General features: G+C 35.0%; 3 protein-coding genes and 1 non-coding gene across 7 annotated transcripts; 2 read left to right on the forward strand and 2 right to left on the reverse strand.

Moving 5' to 3' along the window:
• The first annotated feature begins 766 nt into the window (after positions 1–766).
• Positions 767–6,065, forward strand: LOC124215509 (nucleolar MIF4G domain-containing protein 1). Of its 2 annotated transcripts, XM_046618976.2 has the most exons (10): positions 767–963; positions 1,055–1,524; positions 1,928–2,377; positions 2,639–2,868; positions 3,074–3,358; positions 3,493–3,680; positions 4,492–4,667; positions 4,732–5,084; positions 5,204–5,335; positions 5,444–6,065. In XM_046618976.2, the coding sequence occupies exons 2-10, from the start codon at positions 1,083–1,085 to the stop codon at positions 5,732–5,734; spliced, it is 2,547 nt and encodes an 848-aa protein (XP_046474932.1). In that variant the 5' UTR covers positions 767–963; positions 1,055–1,082; the 3' UTR covers positions 5,735–6,065. The 2 variants fall into 2 exon arrangements, with proteins under 2 accessions (XP_046474932.1, XP_046474946.1); XM_046618990.2 differs by lacking the exon at positions 767–963 and having other exon boundaries at positions 1,405–1,524; positions 1,937–2,377.
• A 228-nt stretch (positions 6,066–6,293) lies between these two features.
• On the reverse strand, positions 6,294–11,160 carry LOC124215518 (lysozyme). Its single transcript, XM_046619004.2, has 4 exons — positions 11,002–11,160; positions 6,854–7,036; positions 6,641–6,714; positions 6,294–6,533 (listed from the first exon to the last, which is right to left on the reverse strand). Exons 1-4 carry the CDS (start codon positions 11,066–11,068, stop codon positions 6,399–6,401), a joined length of 459 nt encoding a protein of 152 aa, XP_046474960.1. The 5' UTR covers positions 11,069–11,160; the 3' UTR covers positions 6,294–6,398.
• Positions 11,161–12,497: 1,337 nt separating this feature from the next.
• Positions 12,498–15,787, reverse strand: Adk2 (Adenosine kinase 2). Of its 3 annotated transcripts, none has more exons than XM_046608973.2 (5): positions 15,688–15,787; positions 14,972–15,179; positions 14,308–14,583; positions 13,195–13,603; positions 12,498–12,709 (listed from the first exon to the last, which is right to left on the reverse strand). In XM_046608973.2, the coding sequence occupies exons 1-5, from the start codon at positions 15,756–15,758 to the stop codon at positions 12,582–12,584; spliced, it is 1,092 nt and encodes a 363-aa protein (XP_046464929.1). In that variant the 5' UTR covers positions 15,759–15,787; the 3' UTR covers positions 12,498–12,581. The 3 variants fall into 3 exon arrangements, with proteins under 3 accessions (XP_046464929.1, XP_046464931.1, XP_046464932.1); XM_046608975.1 differs by lacking the exon at positions 15,688–15,787 and adding an exon at positions 15,377–15,518; XM_046608976.1 differs by lacking the exon at positions 15,688–15,787 and adding an exon at positions 15,264–15,398.
• Positions 15,481–18,048, forward strand: LOC124210715 (uncharacterized). The gene is made up of 4 exons (XR_011176268.1): positions 15,481–15,748; positions 15,861–16,177; positions 16,523–16,854; positions 17,913–18,048. It is a non-coding gene; the product is annotated as an uncharacterized protein (transcript).
• The last annotated feature ends 8 nt before the right edge of the window (positions 18,049–18,056 follow it).

Consider the following 18,056-nt stretch of genomic DNA (forward strand, 5'->3'; position numbering starts at 1 on the left):
GACTTCGCGTCGAAGAGGACCGCCGACCGTCACGCCACACAATAATGCATGCCTCCTAATCACCATCCCAAATTTGATTTGCATCTAAGAACAACAATCTGCATCGCAATGTGTCGAATTCGTAAAGACGCAGATACGGATTGTATTTCATCAGAACTTTCTGACGAATCCTAGTGCTTTAAGGTTTTTAACAAATTAATTAGTTGCACTTTTTTGTGAGTAATTAATCACACGAAGTCGACGCGCCTTCTTGCACGATGAGTGATAATATGAATTGATAGCACCTCTGCCCGTAAGTTTCGCAAACTGTACATGTGTTGAGCTTTTATCTTTCCAGTCAATTTTATCACCAACAATGAAGTCTAAGTTTAATCGCGCCTTTTGCGCGTTGGTTTAATGCTTTTTGATGCTGAGAGAAAGCGCGACGCATAAAAGCCGCCGGTTTACTACGCGCAGCGTTGACTGAGGAGTATCTACTACTCCGTGAGAATATCCTCAGCCAACGCACGCAGTGACAAAAATCGTGGAGTGTCTAGTCAGTGAACAATCTTATCGTAAGTATTTGTAAAATATTTATGAAATATACAAACATATTTGTTTTACGGATCGTGTTATTTTCTGTATCAATAAACCAATATTTTCACAGTATTTATACGTGCGATTATGATGCCTCTGTTTCAAGCTGCAAATAAGGCACCGAGTAACAAGGATATCCAACAGAGGGCGGTACAATTCACAGTTCGCTGTGGTGATGCGAAATAATCCATAGAGTTGTCAGCTCAGCAATCTTAAGTAATTTTTAGTCCACGGTCAGTCCATGTCTTCATTGGTCGACGTATTTTCTGACAACAAAAGTGAACACGTGCTTTAAATTGCAATAAACTGTTCTATCTTTTGGACTGATCTTGTTACGAACAAAGAGGATATTGGTTAAGATCAGGAATTCCTCAGTATCAATAAAGGGCATGTTTATGCATATTACCTAAATTATTGTCATCAATTTTCGTAGTGCTCCAAATGCAGTACATAAATTTAAACATGTATTTTTTTACAGATTTTGTTTACTGAACAAACTTGTAACAATGGGTATATTTGGTGACTCCAAGGGGAAAAAAAGTAGCAAAAAACAAAGAAAACCTAAGCTAGTTGTGAAAACACGCAAGGAATTACGTAAGGAAAACAGGCAGCGGAAAAAGCATAACAGGGCTGAATATTACGCAAAGAAGAATCAGTTACCTGGAAAATCAATTTTGAATCCTAATCACGACAAACCATCAGTAAAGTCTACGTTACCTCAAAGCACGAATCAAAATGCTACTCTTGATGTTGCGAAGAAAAAACAGAAACAAGAAAAAAAACAACAGCTGCGACTAGAAAAAGAAATGAAACGAAACAGAAAAATTCATCTGAAAGAAGCTAACATTGCGGAAGATAGGATTATCAAGCAGTTAGAAAAAAATTTGAAACTAAACAAACGGAAGAGCAAATCAGTACCAAAGTCTTTTGCAGCTGATGGTCTTAGTTGTATCCTTTGAAACTGTATGATATCATATGAGCACCTTAAAATATGGTGTCTAAAATTACGATTCACGATACAGTAAACACTAAATCATACTTTCATGACACATATTGTGTAATTGAAATTGCAACACAAAAGCCTATGCACTTGAAGGTTTAATCGATAAAGCTTGATTGAAAAGACTTCCAATGGCAAACGAAATTGTTCATCAATGCAATATTAGCCATAATTTCACCGTTTCTTACACACAAATAGCTAATTAGGTTTCACTCACTAACCGAGATGGAGAGAAATCTAACATTGAAGTTCATAAATGAAAATTTGATTTTTCAATCAAGTTTATTCGATCAGAACAATAACATTTCTTGGCCAAAAATCACCACTGAAATTTCCTCAATAATAATATAGATCTTCTAGAAATGTGTGATGATGAGAACAGAAAACTTGCCGTTGAAACCGAAAAGCAATTGCTAGCTGCAGAGTCAGGTTCAGAATTAGAAGACGATTTCATCATGATCACAGATTCCGCGAACAAAAAACAACAGGAATTGTCTAGGAGTAATGAATCTGACAATGACAAGAGTAATAGCTCAGATAATTCCGAAGTTGATGAGAATAGTAGTGATGAAGGGGAATCATCTTGTGCAAAGAATATGACTGAACAGCAGACGACTGGCAACAATAAACGAAAAGCTGATTCTGAAAATGCAGTTCCATTTATGCCACGCAAAAAAATGTTAGCCAAAATTAACTCTTCCAATAGTGACACAGAGCCCTCTACGGGTGACAGTGATCCTGACGAGGACGAAATGCTGGCTGATGTGGAATATGAAACGGATTCTGAAAATCCCAATGAAGGTAAATTTGTTAGAGTTGTTTTCTTTAATATGTTAATAGCAACGACGGTCTCTGGGGGCTGAAAGTGAACTTTTCGTTTCGGTGGCGTCGGTCCATGAGACTGGCAGTATTAAGGGCTAGTACGCCGCCTGAATAGAAAGCACAGCAATATCAGGTCAGCTCTTAACATATTAAAAATTGATAGGGTTTTGTTTAAAAATAGTATGCTTAGACCGAATAATATTAGTTTGTCTAGAAGACGTGTCATTTATTGGAATTCAGGTGCTAATGAAGAATCCAATCAGCTTTGGGAAGATATATATGGTAGAACGAGAGATAAGCTAGGAAATATCGTATCAAATACTACTGGTAAATATGTCCCACCTGCGGTAAGAGATAGACTGAAAAATTCCGATTCCTTAAAGGACGAAAAATTGATAAGACTCAAAAAACAAATAAAAGGCTTATTGAATAGATTGGCTGAACACAACATGCATAGTATTGTCTCACAGGTATGCAAACATACTTATAAAACACAAAATCATAACTATTTCAAAGTAAAATATTTCTTCCTATACTACTGTTATTATAACAATCGTACAACTAATTTTGAATAAACATTTAATGCACATTTAAAGCTATTGGAAACACTAATTCATGTACTTCTTAGACATGTATTGTCTGTTGTGAAATATACTACAGCATTCTTATTTTCAGTTGGATGAACTATACATGTCCCACAGTCGTAACAACATGAACGAAATGTTGTTTACTCTGATGAAAGAATCTATCGTTGCTCCAGTGCTGACACCAGATCGCCTTATTACAGAACACATGATGCTCATAGCTATCCTTCATGCAAATATTGGAACGGAAGTTGGTGCGCATTTTCTGTTATCTTTAATCAAAGAGTTTGACGAAATGTTAAAAAGCTCACCTGAAGTTGAAAATAAAGAGCTGGATAATATCATACTCATGATTTCACACCTGTATAATTTTAAGGTATTACAGTTTACATGTTATAATATGTATGTAATACATATGTAATAATCTAACTACTTTCGTAATGCGTAATATCAATGTTCATCCCAAATCATTTGTATTTGATAGCTAACATTTTATCTTTCAACAAATAGGTGTACGACTCTCAACTGTTGTTTCAAGTACTTACAAGACTATCGGAAAAGTTCATGGAAAAGGAAGTTGAATTAATTTTGCATGTTCTGAAAACTGTGGGTTTTGTTATGAGGAAAGATAACCCAACTATGCTGAAGGAGTTTATATTCAAGTTGCAACAAAAAGCTGCAGACACGACTGAGAATAGGTAGATAGCTGAAACTCGTGCAAGTATTATTACGGTCTGAAAGATAAAGATTAATAAAATTACATTCCAGATGTGGTCCCAGGAAATAATTACCAAATGCCACATACAATACCTTAAGGGGGTGCCAAAGTACGAGCAGTAGAAAATTATAGTTACAGCACAAAGTTTTTCAAATAATCTCAAAAATTGACTCCTGTACATCCGTCTGAAATTCGAAAACCAAGAGTTCTAAACGTCAGTATATCCTCTAAGCTTCCACTGTATGGATCTGTTATAAACTGAAATTTGGCTTACTTGAGATTTTTTTGGTGTTTCTTTGACACTTTCGACTTTTTTATCACGTAATCTGATAAAAAAAATCGCAATTAAGCCAAATTTCAGTTTGTGAAAAATCCGTTCCCTGCGAGCTTAAAGGATATATTAACGATTATAAAAAGTCTTGATTTTTATATTTCAGACACTGCGTTCGTCTACGAACGTGGCCACCCTTTTGCAAATCTGTTTCTGCAGAGCTGTACTTGAACGGACCTGCTGGAGTCAATTTTTGAAACGATTTAGAAAATTTTTCTGTGTTTTGAAGCGAAAATCTACAGTTTTCAAATGCGTGTTGAATCACTCTATTCTGTCCATGAGTCTAGTCACAATAGAACATTAAATAAAATGATTATTTTACACTGCTCTTATATTGGCACGCCCCAAATTAAAACCAAATTTATATTAGTTTAATCCAAGATTTTTGTTTTCAACTTTTTCCACTTCTTATTTTAACCAAGAATTCCATTAATTATTTGTTGAATGATCACTATTGCAGCTCCAGGGTTCAGTTTATGTTGGACATTTTGCTAGCGATTAAAAACAATAATATGTCAAAAATCCCGCAGTACGATCCAACGCATGGTGAACACTTGAAAAAGCTTATGAAGAGTTTAGTAAGGAAAGGAAACTATATGACCCAACTAAACATATCACTAGATGATTTATTGAAAGGTATTTCTTTTCTTTACACTTTTATAGTACAAAATTGCAGCTACAATTATTTACACATTCACAGCTGACCAAAGGGGTAAATGGTGGATAGTCGGATCAGCATGGTCAGGAAACACAGATATTGGAAAACCTATTCAAAAGACTGACACTAACTTAACAACGTTTAGTCAAAAAATATTGGACTTGGCTCGCAAGCAGCGGATGAACACAGACATTAGAAGAAATATTTTCTGTGTTCTAATGACTGCAGAAGATTTCCTTGATGCTTTTGAAAAGCTGCATCATCTAGGATTGAAGAACCAACAAGACAGAGAAGTCATTTATGTAATTCTAGATTGTTGTCTCCAAGAGAAAAAATTCAATCCCTATTATGCTGTGCTGGCACAAAAATTTTGTGACTACGACCGGAAATACCAGGTAAGTTATTTGAAGAAACTATTTGTCACGTTAATCTTTACTTATGCAGTTGAAATATTATGATGATTCAGTTTTTCATTATCATCTGTGTGTCACTGAAATGTAATTAATATTCTTAGATGACGATACAATACACTTTATGGGACAAATTGAAGACTTTGGATAATTATACAAACCATCAACTGACAAATCTCGCCAGATTTTTAACTCATTTATTCATTGAAAAAGGGCTTGCTCTCTCTGCCTTGAAGGTAACAATTGTTCTTGAACTATTATTTGTTACTAGAATGATATATTGACGAATTTATATTATATGATGTGAGATAATGCAGTATTGTCTAGCTAAATTATATTCACAGGTAATTCAATTTGGGGAGCTGGACAAACCTACCTTAAAACTCGTCAGACAAATCATGCTAGGAATTCTTCTCCACGAAAATACAGATGCCTGTACACAAGTTTTTGAAAGAATATCACTGTCACCGCAGCTACAGAATTTCCGAGAAGGTCTCAGATTATTTATACGCCATTTTCTTTTAAAAAATATAAAGGTTGGAATAATACCAGAGGCCGAAATGGTTAAATTAAAAGAAAGAGCTGAAATTGCTGAAAATACGCTCACAAAACATGGAGTGAAGACAGTATTTTAGAACCTAATTGAGAAGTATATCATTTAATGTACGAAGGAATTTGGTTTACTGCAGCACGCACGGAGGACAGTTACCTGAGTGTATTGGGTCTGGATCTATTCAATGCATGTTCTTTTCCAGCAAGAGTGAGTAAAAAAAAAAGACACTAGTGCCTGCCCAGCAAATTCTTGAACGCAGTAATTTCTGTTAAGTAGGCACTAGGGGGAAATCATACTAAGTGCTGTTCAACGAATTCGCTGTAACGCTCAACCTCAGAAAAACCGAACGCGCGTTGAAATGTGTAAATAAAAAATAAGATGGAAAATAATATAAAATATTTATATGTTCGTTATATCGTTGTTTTGAATTCTCACCCAACCTCACACGAACTCTTGGACATATAATAGGTTGCTAGACGGTTAACACAATAAGAAGCATCGTCGGGGTTAAACTTGGGTGAAAAAAAATTAATTATTCAACGGAAATGAAATCGAATTATCTTGAACTACGACCATCATAAGTATAGCATAAAAATTTACGTATTCATCGAAAAAATAAATCATTTCTTGAATTAACGAAATTATTTTTATGGTTCGTTTATTAAAAGTTCGTTAATGATGAATAAATTGTGGATTATGATGTCTTCGCTGTTTACAAATGTGCGATAGTTATACTGTTATAATATCTATCCATAAGTACGGAGACATGAGTTGAAAGCATTTTCGTATTTAGTATCCAGGCCTCCGTGACAACCGTATGCGCCCAAGCGATGAATGCGGGCGAAATCCTTGCAGTCAATCACTCCATCTCCATTGCAATCCTACGATTGAAAAAAAAATCAATAGTTACTTTGAGTCATAGTGGAAATACGAATCCCAGCGTCTACACTAAAAATAAAACAATAATTATTTACTTTGAATAACATACCTTTGCGAATTTTTGCATGTAGCCTTGAATAATAGCACCTGCGCAGAATGCGTCGTTGGCACATCGGGGATAAGCTAGAATGAATAAAAAAATATTTATACTTTAACCGTTACAAGCTGTCACACTTTTTCAATAAAATTGATTTGTAAGATCAGTTGCTTCTGTAAAAAGGAGGCATTGCTCATCGGGTAAATTATTGTACAATGAACCCACCTCCAGCATTAGTGCTGGGTTCTCCGTTGAGAGTCGGTTTGCCGGCGTCTGACCAAAATGCCCAGGTGATACGGAACGGTCCGCAGACGTCGCCGTCACATGCCAAAGTTTGATTACATCCGGAGGAGGCCTCGCAGATGCAGCCTAAGCATATATTGTCGAGTTGGATCGGCGCCTGTTGACCTGAGTTACAAAAAAAGCCAAGGTCATCGAAGAGCCACGATTAATTACGGTTTAGCTCGTACAATGAGCTGTCGGTGGTTCTGAGTTTCATCCATTGTCAGTGTGCAAATTATAATATTGAATCCTGTAATTAAACTATTTTTATTGATCAGGCGTTGAAAGTAAAGCGACTCTTATTATTTATCGAATCGATTCGACACTAAATACAAGATAGATATCACGGGTGTTTCACTGATCTGCGAAACTTGATGTCATTGAACTTGAGTTCTTTCAACATCTGCTGACCTCGGAGCGACGCGCCGTTTCTTGGAAATAAATATCAATATATGTATGTATCTTCTCACAAACCGGATTCACCTCATATCAAGCACTCCGGTCAATGAATAACAAAAGTTCTGCACAGGTAACGTGTATAGTATCGTATCTGGGAAGTTGCAGGATATCTATAGCCTATTTCTATATAGGAGTAGATTTTCACGTATCTTTCTGCAATACGTACGTATATGTACTGCAATAGTAAGGGTCTACGAATGCTAGTGAACTAGGAATAAGTTGCAGTAAGGGAATTAGTCTGCGACCGTGTATATGTATAAATACCCTAATGCAAATGGGTGTAATTATTTTCTTGAATTTATTGATATAACGTTAAACGGGACTGCATTCACGATGCGACGTATGAATAATTCCGCGATTGTGGAAGAACATAAATCTGTTGTGAAATCTGGTTGAAAAAATAAGCCACTTAATCTGACACTGTCGAAGGTGGACAGGAAAATAAGATTACATCTTGGCTGCTCCGGAGAACGTTGCGGCTACATTGCATCGATCAAATACTTTTAGTGTACATGATGATAATACAGAAAATTATTCGACGCGATGAAAACAGTCACGAACACTATGATACAAGCTTCGAGTTTCAATGTCGAAATATTTTTACCACCAATGACATTTGTAACTTATTTATTGTGAAGTGACCACGGACGATGCAACGGTACGAAAACAGCTTCGACGTGTCTCCTTATAAGAAATCGTCGCGTCGAAAAATCTTATGCGACAGACGTGAACGAATACGATACCCAATTCCAAAAAACTCTTGATGATTACTACAGTTATCCTTATTTCCGATTCTTCTTCATTAACTGCTTGATGACATTCCTGAATTCAAAAAATACACTAAAAAGGACACCTCAGAATACCAGCAATAGTTCAATTTTAGTTTTGAATGCGTGATTTTGAAAACGAAGGTACGTTTATACATGAGTGAGTTCTCAAACGCCGTGCCGTGAATACAAATCTTAGTCGCTTAGACTGCCCGTAATACAAAAGGACCTATCGTGATCTAATGCAACGTTTTTTTTTTTATGTGCATCCGTTTGTCAGAGTCGCATATATGCAAAACGGCAAGGATTGGAACAAGACGTGCAATTATACTTGTAATAATGATACTTGGTACGTACGTTAATCTTCACCATTATCTTGAATCAATTTGCATTCAAACAACCAAGAGGCTAGAGTAGTGCATCTGCATTAGTATAAAATACAGTTTACAAATTATCGTCCATAGGTATATTATTATGAATGAATTGATGGCCGATAATTATGAAACGCTAATGTTCTGAACACGCATATCTCGAGAACGTGAGCATCGAGTCCGAATCAGACAACGGTAGACTTGAATAATAAGGTCTTTTCGTGTATTTTTTTATTTCAGGAAACATGCTCCTAGCTTTGTTGTACACGGACCTCTCACATATCGCCCTGAATTGCTTTACCATATATGCGACGATGGAATGAGGTGTTGAAGGTTATAACGATCATTATTATGAATCAATTTTATAATACAATATATCCATGACATCATCCGTGCGACAAAGTGTTTTACGTATGCTACTCGTACTACAAATTCGATGATTAATAGTCTGTGTCTCGGTATCGCAATTGATTATTCATTAACTAAGGCTCTTGCAATTTTTCTCAATGGTGACCTACTGCATTTGTACACAAGCCTGTGGTTTTACACGGAAAGTTCATTCGTCCGCCTTTCTTGTCATGTGACTAATGGGGTCCAGCTTCGACTACTCTGCAATTATATCAATTGGCGGTACAACTTTGTGTGCGGATATTGTTAGAACGATTTACAAGCTCGTATCAACCTCTCAATCGGATATCGCTATGTTACAGTCATTTCTTTAACGCGCAGAAAGCTTTTCAATATACATCAGGTACACAAGTAGAGTGTCGTCGAGTCTTTCGTAACAAAGAGGAATTAGATAGGTCTTGATGTTTGTCTTCGAACTTAATTCTCATCGGGCTGAATTTTGGGAACTGATAAATTTAATTGCTGGGAATTCCTGAACTGCTCTCTCACATTTGGAATTCAAAATGAGATAGATCAAAGTATAATCCATATCCGTCTAACAGGTTGCACAGAAGTAATCAAAGTGCAATAATACTTGTAGGCATAAATTAATGATAAGATCATCGAAACGTGTTGGCAGGATCCGATTCATTTACATATAATAGCGGGGTTATTCCTGAAACATCCGTCGGGTTTTCATCTCTGAATCATTCGTAACGGATTCATGGATCCGGAAAGATCGCAACGTTGGATGGCGCGATACCCTTGGGGACCAGGATGTTTCGTGACGAGCCTCAATTCGCATGTGGGCGCACGCATAGAACCGCATTTGGCGGATCGTTCACATATACTCAATGACAAGTTAACGTGCCTTAACATACATACGTGTGTTGAAGTGTGGGCGGCCTTTGTAAAGATATTTGATGGTCGTGAGATTGAATAAAAACTTTATGGAGAACCGGTAAGATACTGGACGACTCGACTATGAATGGGACTCCGGAATCTTCTCGTAATTTCGACGTAATTATAAAATAGAGATAGAAAATGCCAAGATTTATAAGAAGGATTTACGAGTTTTCTTCGCCACTATTAGACTGAAAATATTTGAAATACTTGTAATTTTTCCGCGCGAACATTGCAAAACCAAATATCCTAAAATTAGATAAATTCACCCAATAATCGTCATGAAAAAGAATTTGTTCATAATCTGAGCGGAAAAACTGAATTCACATAAAGACATGCTAAGAAATTCAAAATGCTTTCGTCAACAATTGGGTATGGCTGATGTATTGAAAACAAATCTACGTCATTGAAAGGAGATACTTTATGTGCCTTTTGAAACCCAGCCCATATTTACTTTAGGGTAATTCCTACGATATTTGGAGAAACCGTCATTAGCTAAATTTCTTTAGTGTCAAGTAGTAACAACTTTTGAAGGTTCAGAGAAAGTGTGAGCGAATAGTTCAGAGGAATTCTGAGCCAGATTTGCAGTAGAAAAATAATGATAATTTTATTATGATATATTTTGGAAATCAATGTTTCCCTACAGCGATTTAAAGAGGTTCCCAATGAATACTTTTCATTGACCAATTCTTTCATCTCTGAATGGCAGATTTTTCAGTTACACTTATTATAAAATCTAAGTTTTACCTACGGCAACACATGTGAATTATACTATAAAACAAAGTACATGGAGCTAAGTTTGGTTTATGCATAAAGATGATGATCGTAGGGTGAAGAACTCACGGAAAATTTATTTCTTTATCAGATAAGTATAAGCAGTAAACAGATAAATTGTATACTGAATATTTTTCTGATAATTCGACCAATCCGGTCGTATAATATTAAAATCACGCCTTTATCCTTTTTCTCGAAAGTGTAGTGTAGGCCACGACTTTACGGTTTCATGGAAATATTTTTGCCAGCATGCGTAACACCGGAGTTATAGGGAAGTTACATACTATCGTGTGAATATATAAAAGGTGTAATTTTGGATAAAGACGTATGAACATTGAACGAAATGAATAATACACGTGATCGGGATAATAACGCTAAACATTATGCATAATGCGTACAATGGACTTGATAAACAAAACGACAAACTCACCGTATACAAATGTAAGGAGCATGCAAGATGCTGCAGTAGCCAGAAACACGAAATTCACGGCCATCATCTTATTATATTATTACTAATAAATTATAGTAATAATAACGATCAATTATCACAGATTTATCCGCTCACGGACTCGTCGAACACTGTGCACAGGCTGAAGGTACTTCGGCTTTTATACCTATATGTGTCAATGTCACGGCGTCGTTGGAGGTGGGGAAACCAAAGAACACGCATACTCAATATGTTGCTCACACTGATTTCGGAATTTAGTTTATAAGTATTGAAATTTTACGCGTTTACGAACTTTTATACGAGGTTCGACGAATTTCACGAATTTCACGAATTTCACAGGTATGACAGGTAGATAAGCTTGCGTGATTGCAATCAGCAATTTAAAATTCGTAATAAACTGAATAATTATATTTTTCGATTCCGATGATCATAATGATTATTTATCCGAGTATTTGTTACCACTGCAATTTCCGCGTAAATGTACATAATGCACATCCGTGTCAGATTGATTTGTATTCTAATCTAATACAAATGCAAGTAAATTATCATACGATCCGTTTACTGCCCGTGATAATGCCAAACGAGACTACGGTAATTACAGGTAACTCGTCAAATCTCGGTACTTAATCTAAAACTATAAGAATTGGAAATCTTAGAAAAACCTAGAATGATCGGAAACGTGAGTTGTCAGGTAAATACTAATAATGTGATCAAATCTTTGCACTATTCATGTTGTACGCGCTTAGGATTATAATTAGAAGCAAATGAAATTTTACATTAACAAAGGAATCATTCATACGAGTTCACTGATTATATTTGACGACGGCGTCAAAATACCTGTATTACAAAAGAAAAATACTCTCTTATGTGTAGTCGAGGACAGGACGATAAACAGGCAACATTATATATCGGCAAATTTTTGGTTAATAATATATTATACAAAAGTTCCTAAGCACACAACAAATGAAAGGTGAATCAATATATATATATTATATACACCTATCCATCTATCTATATGATCTAAGCCGTATACGCACATAATATAAATATTAAGAAGCCAATTTAAAAATATGTCAATGTCTGAGATGTGTTAGGAAAAGGTACAATCTTGTCACACGAATCCTCGATTTCTTGTTGCGTGACTCAGTGAGTCAACGCAAAAACATGCTTACAGAATTAATACTGCATCGGAACTATACATGGAAAAATATTCGATCGTGAACGGGACATCCAAGCAATGATAGATGTGTGTACTAAAAACTGCCTTTCGAAATATTCTACGGAATTAAGAGATCGTTCATTCGCAAATAAAATTAAGTACCCTATTACGCCGTGTTGCGGTCGCGCTTTAACTCGAAAAAATAAATAACTAATGCTACAGTGCTATAAATTTGATTTCACAAAATATAGACCGTAAAAATACCGTTCTGTGAAAACATGCTATTTCATTTTTTTTCGCTAACAATAACTATAATTGATTATACTGCCGTGATCAGTAGTTTTTATTTAAGTACATTATAATTTGTATTAAACGTAATATTTAACTACAAAATTATAATTTATTATATCGCAAAATCAGGCTTGCCTTCATAAGTACATCCAGATCTCTGTATAATTTGCGATGCTGCCCATATTCCACATTTGATAGAAGTTTCTAAACTGCGGCCCTGGATGAACTGTGCCAAAAATCCTAAACAACGAGTGTAAATTCATATTGCTGTAATTACAATAACAGGCATTGGAGTGTTTTGTAAGTAATTCTAATTTCAGTCACATGTGCAATCATTTATAGATATTACAAAAGTTGCAAACGATCTTCTGTAAAAAGATATTCATAAATTTCGTGAATATTTCCATTGCGAAGGGTAAATAATTTAAATCTCGTTGTAAAACTTGATTTTGACTCAACTTTGGCAGTATAATATAGTGACCATAAATTTATTCTTATATTATACGAGGAATTCCGCGTGAGACACGCCTTCTATGGAATGTAGAAATGTTTTTTTACAAATAATGTAAACTACAAGTAATAAAAAAAATTGAACACAAGTCGGAACGTCTCACAGAAAGCACATGCTAAACTGAGAGAACGAAGAAGTCAGAAACATGTAAAATATTGAGTCTGAGAAATGACATTACACAATTTATGGATGGCTTTTAAGAGGCGATTTTTACCTCCAACAAAGGCGTCTCCAGCTCCATTAGTATCCACAACCTTTTCTTCAGGTATTTGGTCAACAGAGAACTCGGTTATTGTATTGTCCTTGGCTAAAATAACAGGGCCATGGCCTTGTGTAAAGATAACGATGCGTTTTCTCTTGTCGTTAACTTTTTCCATCTTCGAAATTTCCAATGCGATTTCTTTTATATCCTTTGTTCCTAATTCGTTCACAGTAGCAAAAGTTTCTGCTTCAGTTTCATTGCCAAACAATATATCTACATACGGTAAAGCAGCTCTCATGGGTGTTTTAAAAAACTCGCACAAAAACGGTGCGCTCAAATTCATAAGGAAAGTTTTGCCCTTATCAAGAGCATGACGAGCAACCTCTTGTATAGTTTCTGGACTAACGGTCAAAAAGAACCCCTGGAATAAATAAACATACAGAAGTCACATGCTATTCTATAGAAACAACAATAACTATGTGTTACTACCAATAACACAGGTCTCCAACTAAAAAACCGCGCAAGTTTTTTATGCTGTTTCTTATAGATTTTCACTCACTGAAACCGGGAAAAATACTCAAAAAGTTCCATCACCTCAGATTTTTTCTTGCACTCGTGTTTGTAGGTTCATTTAAAGTAAAACTCCCGTTTACTTCGAGGTCTGGTATCCTATTCTTGATTCTAAAAATCTTATGCAAAACTCATTTCTTGCTTCCATTTAATATGTATTAGAGTAAAACTCAAGAATAAATACAAACAGAAAATGGAAAGTGAAAACGTGTCTGAAGGTGTATCAAAGAAAAAGTTTCATTAGTAAAAAGAATGAATACAGGATATTAAATACATTTCATAAAGAAATTGTTTCTTTAATTTCATAAAAGATATTGTTTAGTTTATTGTAATGAAATGGAGGTCTTTTCATTATTGTGATGTTTTTTTTATGCAAACAACTAATAGTTTGCAAGAATACACATGATAGAGGGAAATGAAACTCATTTTTAGATTCAGCAAACATGAAAACATAATATTTATGAAAGATATCCCATGTAGCTGAAAAGTTTTTTTGCAGACCTGTGTAATTGAGAATCAAATCGAATTTTATTGAAATTTCCAAAACTAACTCACCGAAATATAAATAAAAGCTGCCTTTTCTAATAATTCTCTATTTTCAGGTACTTGAATATGTGATACAGAGAAACAATTTGCTGCAGCTAAATTTGCACATAAAGATCGCTCCTTGCCGGTGATGAGTACTGCGCATGTACCTGTTGGCTCTTCGTCTGTATATTGATAATGTACATTAATCCCATCCGAGCGTGCTTTATCTTTTAAAATTTGTGCGTACTTGTCATTGCCAACGCATCCCATAAATGTCGCGATATTTGGTCTCTCAAGAAACCACTATTTCAAATATACATTACAAAAATTAGTAGATTTATCTGTAAGTAACATGTCTATACTAGATCAATTTTTAAATTATTCGTCGGTTTGGAAAGAGATAAAGTTGATCAAGTTTCACTTTCAAACCGTGCCTTGTAGTATTTGAAAAATTAACAGTACCCAGGGAAATGGTGATTTGAATTTTGTTCAGTTCATTGGAAGTTGATAGATACTAATCTGTTTAAGCATTCATTTACAAATTTTTTGGATACGCATCTATCGAGAATCAATCGATTGAAAAAATTTGATAACTATGATGCGCGAATCTAATACATGTATAAATCTAAATTTTTAAATTGTACAAAATATCTACTACAATTCCTTATATAAATTTAATAAGAATAATTACTTGAGCTACTCGCATAGAGTTTTGTGTTGAGCCTCCAGCTATAAAGTCGGCTTTATACTGCTCTATTAACTCATCATACAAAGTTTTGTGTTTTTTTTCAGCCAGGATGGCATCATTTGCCTTTAGCTCGTACTTTTTTAAAAAGTCTTCATCTACGGTGGCAGATATGTCGAGGAGGGGGTTGCCCATGCCCAGTAGAAGACCCTCACTGAATCAAATACATATATATAAATTAATACATTGGTTTACACGATACTCGCGTTCATTTACTTTAAAACTCGTAAAACCTAACCTATAAAACCGAGAATGCAAGTTTACACATTAGGTATTTTCGATGCAATTACATGTTTCGAAATACATTCAGAAATTTATACGTAATTACTAATAAGATGAAACCACCCGTACTTTAGTTCTTCCGCCATTTGAACCAAATTTTAACGATATTATTCTTCCAAAACGGCAGAGTACTTTCTGCAGGCAACGTGGACCGTGGTAACGTAATTACGTTGAATCTACGAGATTGCACGCGTACTGCGGAAGCGAGAATTCGACACAACGTTTCACTCATTAGTTGGCAACGCAAAGATAGTTCGTCAGAATTGATATTTCGCGACTTGTGCGACCTCGTAACTCCTGTTTTATCGCAAAGTTCATAGTTTTACATTTTCCCCTACAAATATAGCCTGCGGTAAACGTAACGAAATGTGAAGACATACTTTTGTTGACTCTGAACCCAAGTAAAATACGTAAAGTATTCGCTAATCGTACACAATTCATGTATGTACATGTACGACTTTACGTAAGAGCTGATAAGCACTGTGAAAGTATCACTTTGACGTAAATGTGCAGCGTGAATATGTTCGCACTAATTTTTTTTTTCTCCTTACAGATTATGTAAAATTATATAGCAATACACTAATATTGGTTGCTGAGCGTGTTTACTCACAGTTGTAAAATATATCATTATTCGGTACTGTCTGCTGTGTCAGCATTCAACATCCAAAAAATACTATTATGGTACATTTGGTGGACTTACCTTGGATGGATGTGGTCTATGCACATATTTTTTGCCACTTGAACTTACAGGATTTGTTTCGCTTGCGATGCGTTTCAAAAGAACTTTGCCTTCTTGTTGACAAATATTTCATTCCGTGGCAATCGTTGGACCTTTCTGACTATGTTTGTATTGGACCTGCTGCTTTTGGAGTACGCTTTTACAAATAGTATTTCTTCTTTCGACAATTGATCATTCAAACACATAGAATATTAATGATTAATCATCTATAGAACACGTTGGTTCAACTATGGATGGACTAGGTTCTCTTTCTAGTCATGTCATAAAACAAAGGCGCTGGACTACTTAGTTTGATCATTGATCAACATACTAAAAAAATACATATGTGGACTCATCTGATCTATTTTTTGCATTGCTTCCAAATATACAATTCAACCATTGATCTGTTTCTTGAGACCTGTTATCCACTGAAAACAATTTTTGGCGAGTTATTCTGGCAGTTTCTCATGTATAATTTTTTTTCTTTTTCACACAAGGTATTGGTGCAATCTTGTAACAACTTGAAATACGTTAATCTAAAAAAGAACAACTGGCTTGACAGTATTCAACTCATGTTATTGTTACACAAGCATCATAACTTGGCAGTGTTAGATCTGAGCAGTTGTAACAATGACTACATGCATCACGGTTCCATTGATATTTCAAAGTGTGAGAATCTCACTTCAATAAAACTACAGAATTGCACATGGGTTACTGAACGGTTCTTATTGAACTTAGCACAATGCACTAAATTGCAAAAGGTGATATTGGCAGACTGTTATCAAGTATCAGATCAAGCAGTAATTTCTCTTTGCCAAAACTCTGGAAGGTGAGAAATCAACAAACATTGGTTTTTTTATATTCGCAATAGTATTTGTAATCAAACTTTAAAAATAGTTTTCAAAATGAATATATTCTCAGAGCTTCAATTACTATGAATAATTTAATCCCCTAAATGATTTTTCAATCTGAAACCGAAATTTCAGAAATCCAAAGTAACTGTTGAGGCAGATTGGAGTCTCTTGTTTCACAAGATGTAGTGTCGTAAAAAAAAAAAACACATTTCGTGTACGAAAATAGTAAAAATTTATTGCAATAATTTCCAGCATTCTTAAAAATAAGGCTACTTACAAACGTAATTAGACCTACTTATGCATATGAAATCTGACCTTTCTTAATACCATACTGCGTTACATTTAAAGTTCAACATTTATGAAATATTTGAACTTTTAATACTGTTGACAGAACCATAACACATGTGTCTAATATCGTTGAAACTTTACTGATTCAATACATTGTAACAATTAAAACAAATATCAATGTCTCGACGACGTGTTACGATGCTATTAAAAAATATTACAATTTTATTCATTCAGCATATTAGTAAATCACATAAGTATATATTTGAAACATACAGAAAATAATTGAAAGCTTTTAGTACCGACCTACTCACTTGAATTTTGTAAGTAGCACCCTTAGGTGCTGCTAATATGCACAAGAAGCAAGGACGTGTTTTTCGAAGAAAAGGACTTGCACGAATTTACGACTTTAACAAAAAAAAATTGATTTCAGCATTTGATTGAGTCAATATACATCATTGCAAGTAGATATAATGTTCAATAATAAAAAAATTCATTGGAAAGATTTGAAATAACATCATCGAGTCAGAATTTTTTTTATAACTTGGAAATTTCACAGGTAGTATGAGCCTGCGTGAATGTGTCACATATATGTACATACACAGGCACTCATACATAGAGGCATTACCAATTTTAGTCCATGTCGAGGTTTAAAAATGACTGATATAATTGTGTGAAAAACTGCCAGCCTAAAATAATATAGAAATTTTTGAAAGGCTACTGCTCATACTTTCACATTTCAATGCAGATTGTCACATATTTCGTTCGAGAACTTGACCATCTCGGACCAAACACTTTATGCAGCAGCACTGTACTGCAAAACCATACAAGAATTTTGTCTGAGGAGATGCTTAAGGATCACCGATGCAGGGTTACTATCACTGAGATCGCT

Source organism: Neodiprion pinetum, chromosome 1 (assembly GCF_021155775.2).
Source record: "Neodiprion pinetum isolate iyNeoPine1 chromosome 1, iyNeoPine1.2, whole genome shotgun sequence".
Classification (NCBI taxonomy): domain Eukaryota; kingdom Metazoa; phylum Arthropoda; class Insecta; order Hymenoptera; family Diprionidae; genus Neodiprion; species Neodiprion pinetum.

What these genes read in the sequence shown, in the direction of transcription:
- LOC124215509 (XM_046618976.2), top strand. Translation starts at nt 1,083, where the DNA reads ATGGGTATATTTGGTGACTCCAAGGGGAAAAAAAGTAGCAAAAAACAA. An exon ending in TTCTGAAAATCCCAATGAAG is followed by an intron (nt 2,378 to 2,638) that starts GTAAATTTGTTA and finishes ATTGGAATTCAG; the next exon opens with GTGCTAATGAAGAATCCAAT. An exon ending in ACTACGACCGGAAATACCAG is followed by an intron (nt 5,085 to 5,203) that starts GTAAGTTATTTG and finishes TAATATTCTTAG; the next exon opens with ATGACGATACAATACACTTT.
- LOC124215518 (XM_046619004.2), bottom strand. Translation starts at nt 11,068, where the DNA reads ATGATGGCCGTGAATTTCGTGTTTCTGGCTACTGCAGCATCTTGCATG. An exon ending in ACCCAGCACTAATGCTGGAG is followed by an intron (nt 6,715 to 6,853) that starts GTGGGTTCATTG and finishes TATTCATTCTAG; the next exon opens with CTTATCCCCGATGTGCCAAC. An exon ending in ACATGCAAAAATTCGCAAAG is followed by an intron (nt 6,534 to 6,640) that starts GTATGTTATTCA and finishes TTTCAATCGTAG; the next exon opens with GATTGCAATGGAGATGGAGT.
- Adk2 (XM_046608973.2), bottom strand. Translation starts at nt 15,758, where the DNA reads ATGTACATACATGAATTGTGTACGATTAGCGAATACTTTACGTATTTT. An exon ending in ACTCTATGCGAGTAGCTCAA is followed by an intron (nt 14,584 to 14,971) that starts GTAATTATTCTT and finishes TATTTGAAATAG; the next exon opens with TGGTTTCTTGAGAGACCAAA. An exon ending in TGGAGACGCCTTTGTTGGAG is followed by an intron (nt 12,710 to 13,194) that starts GTAAAAATCGCC and finishes CTCGTTGTTTAG; the next exon opens with GATTTTTGGCACAGTTCATC.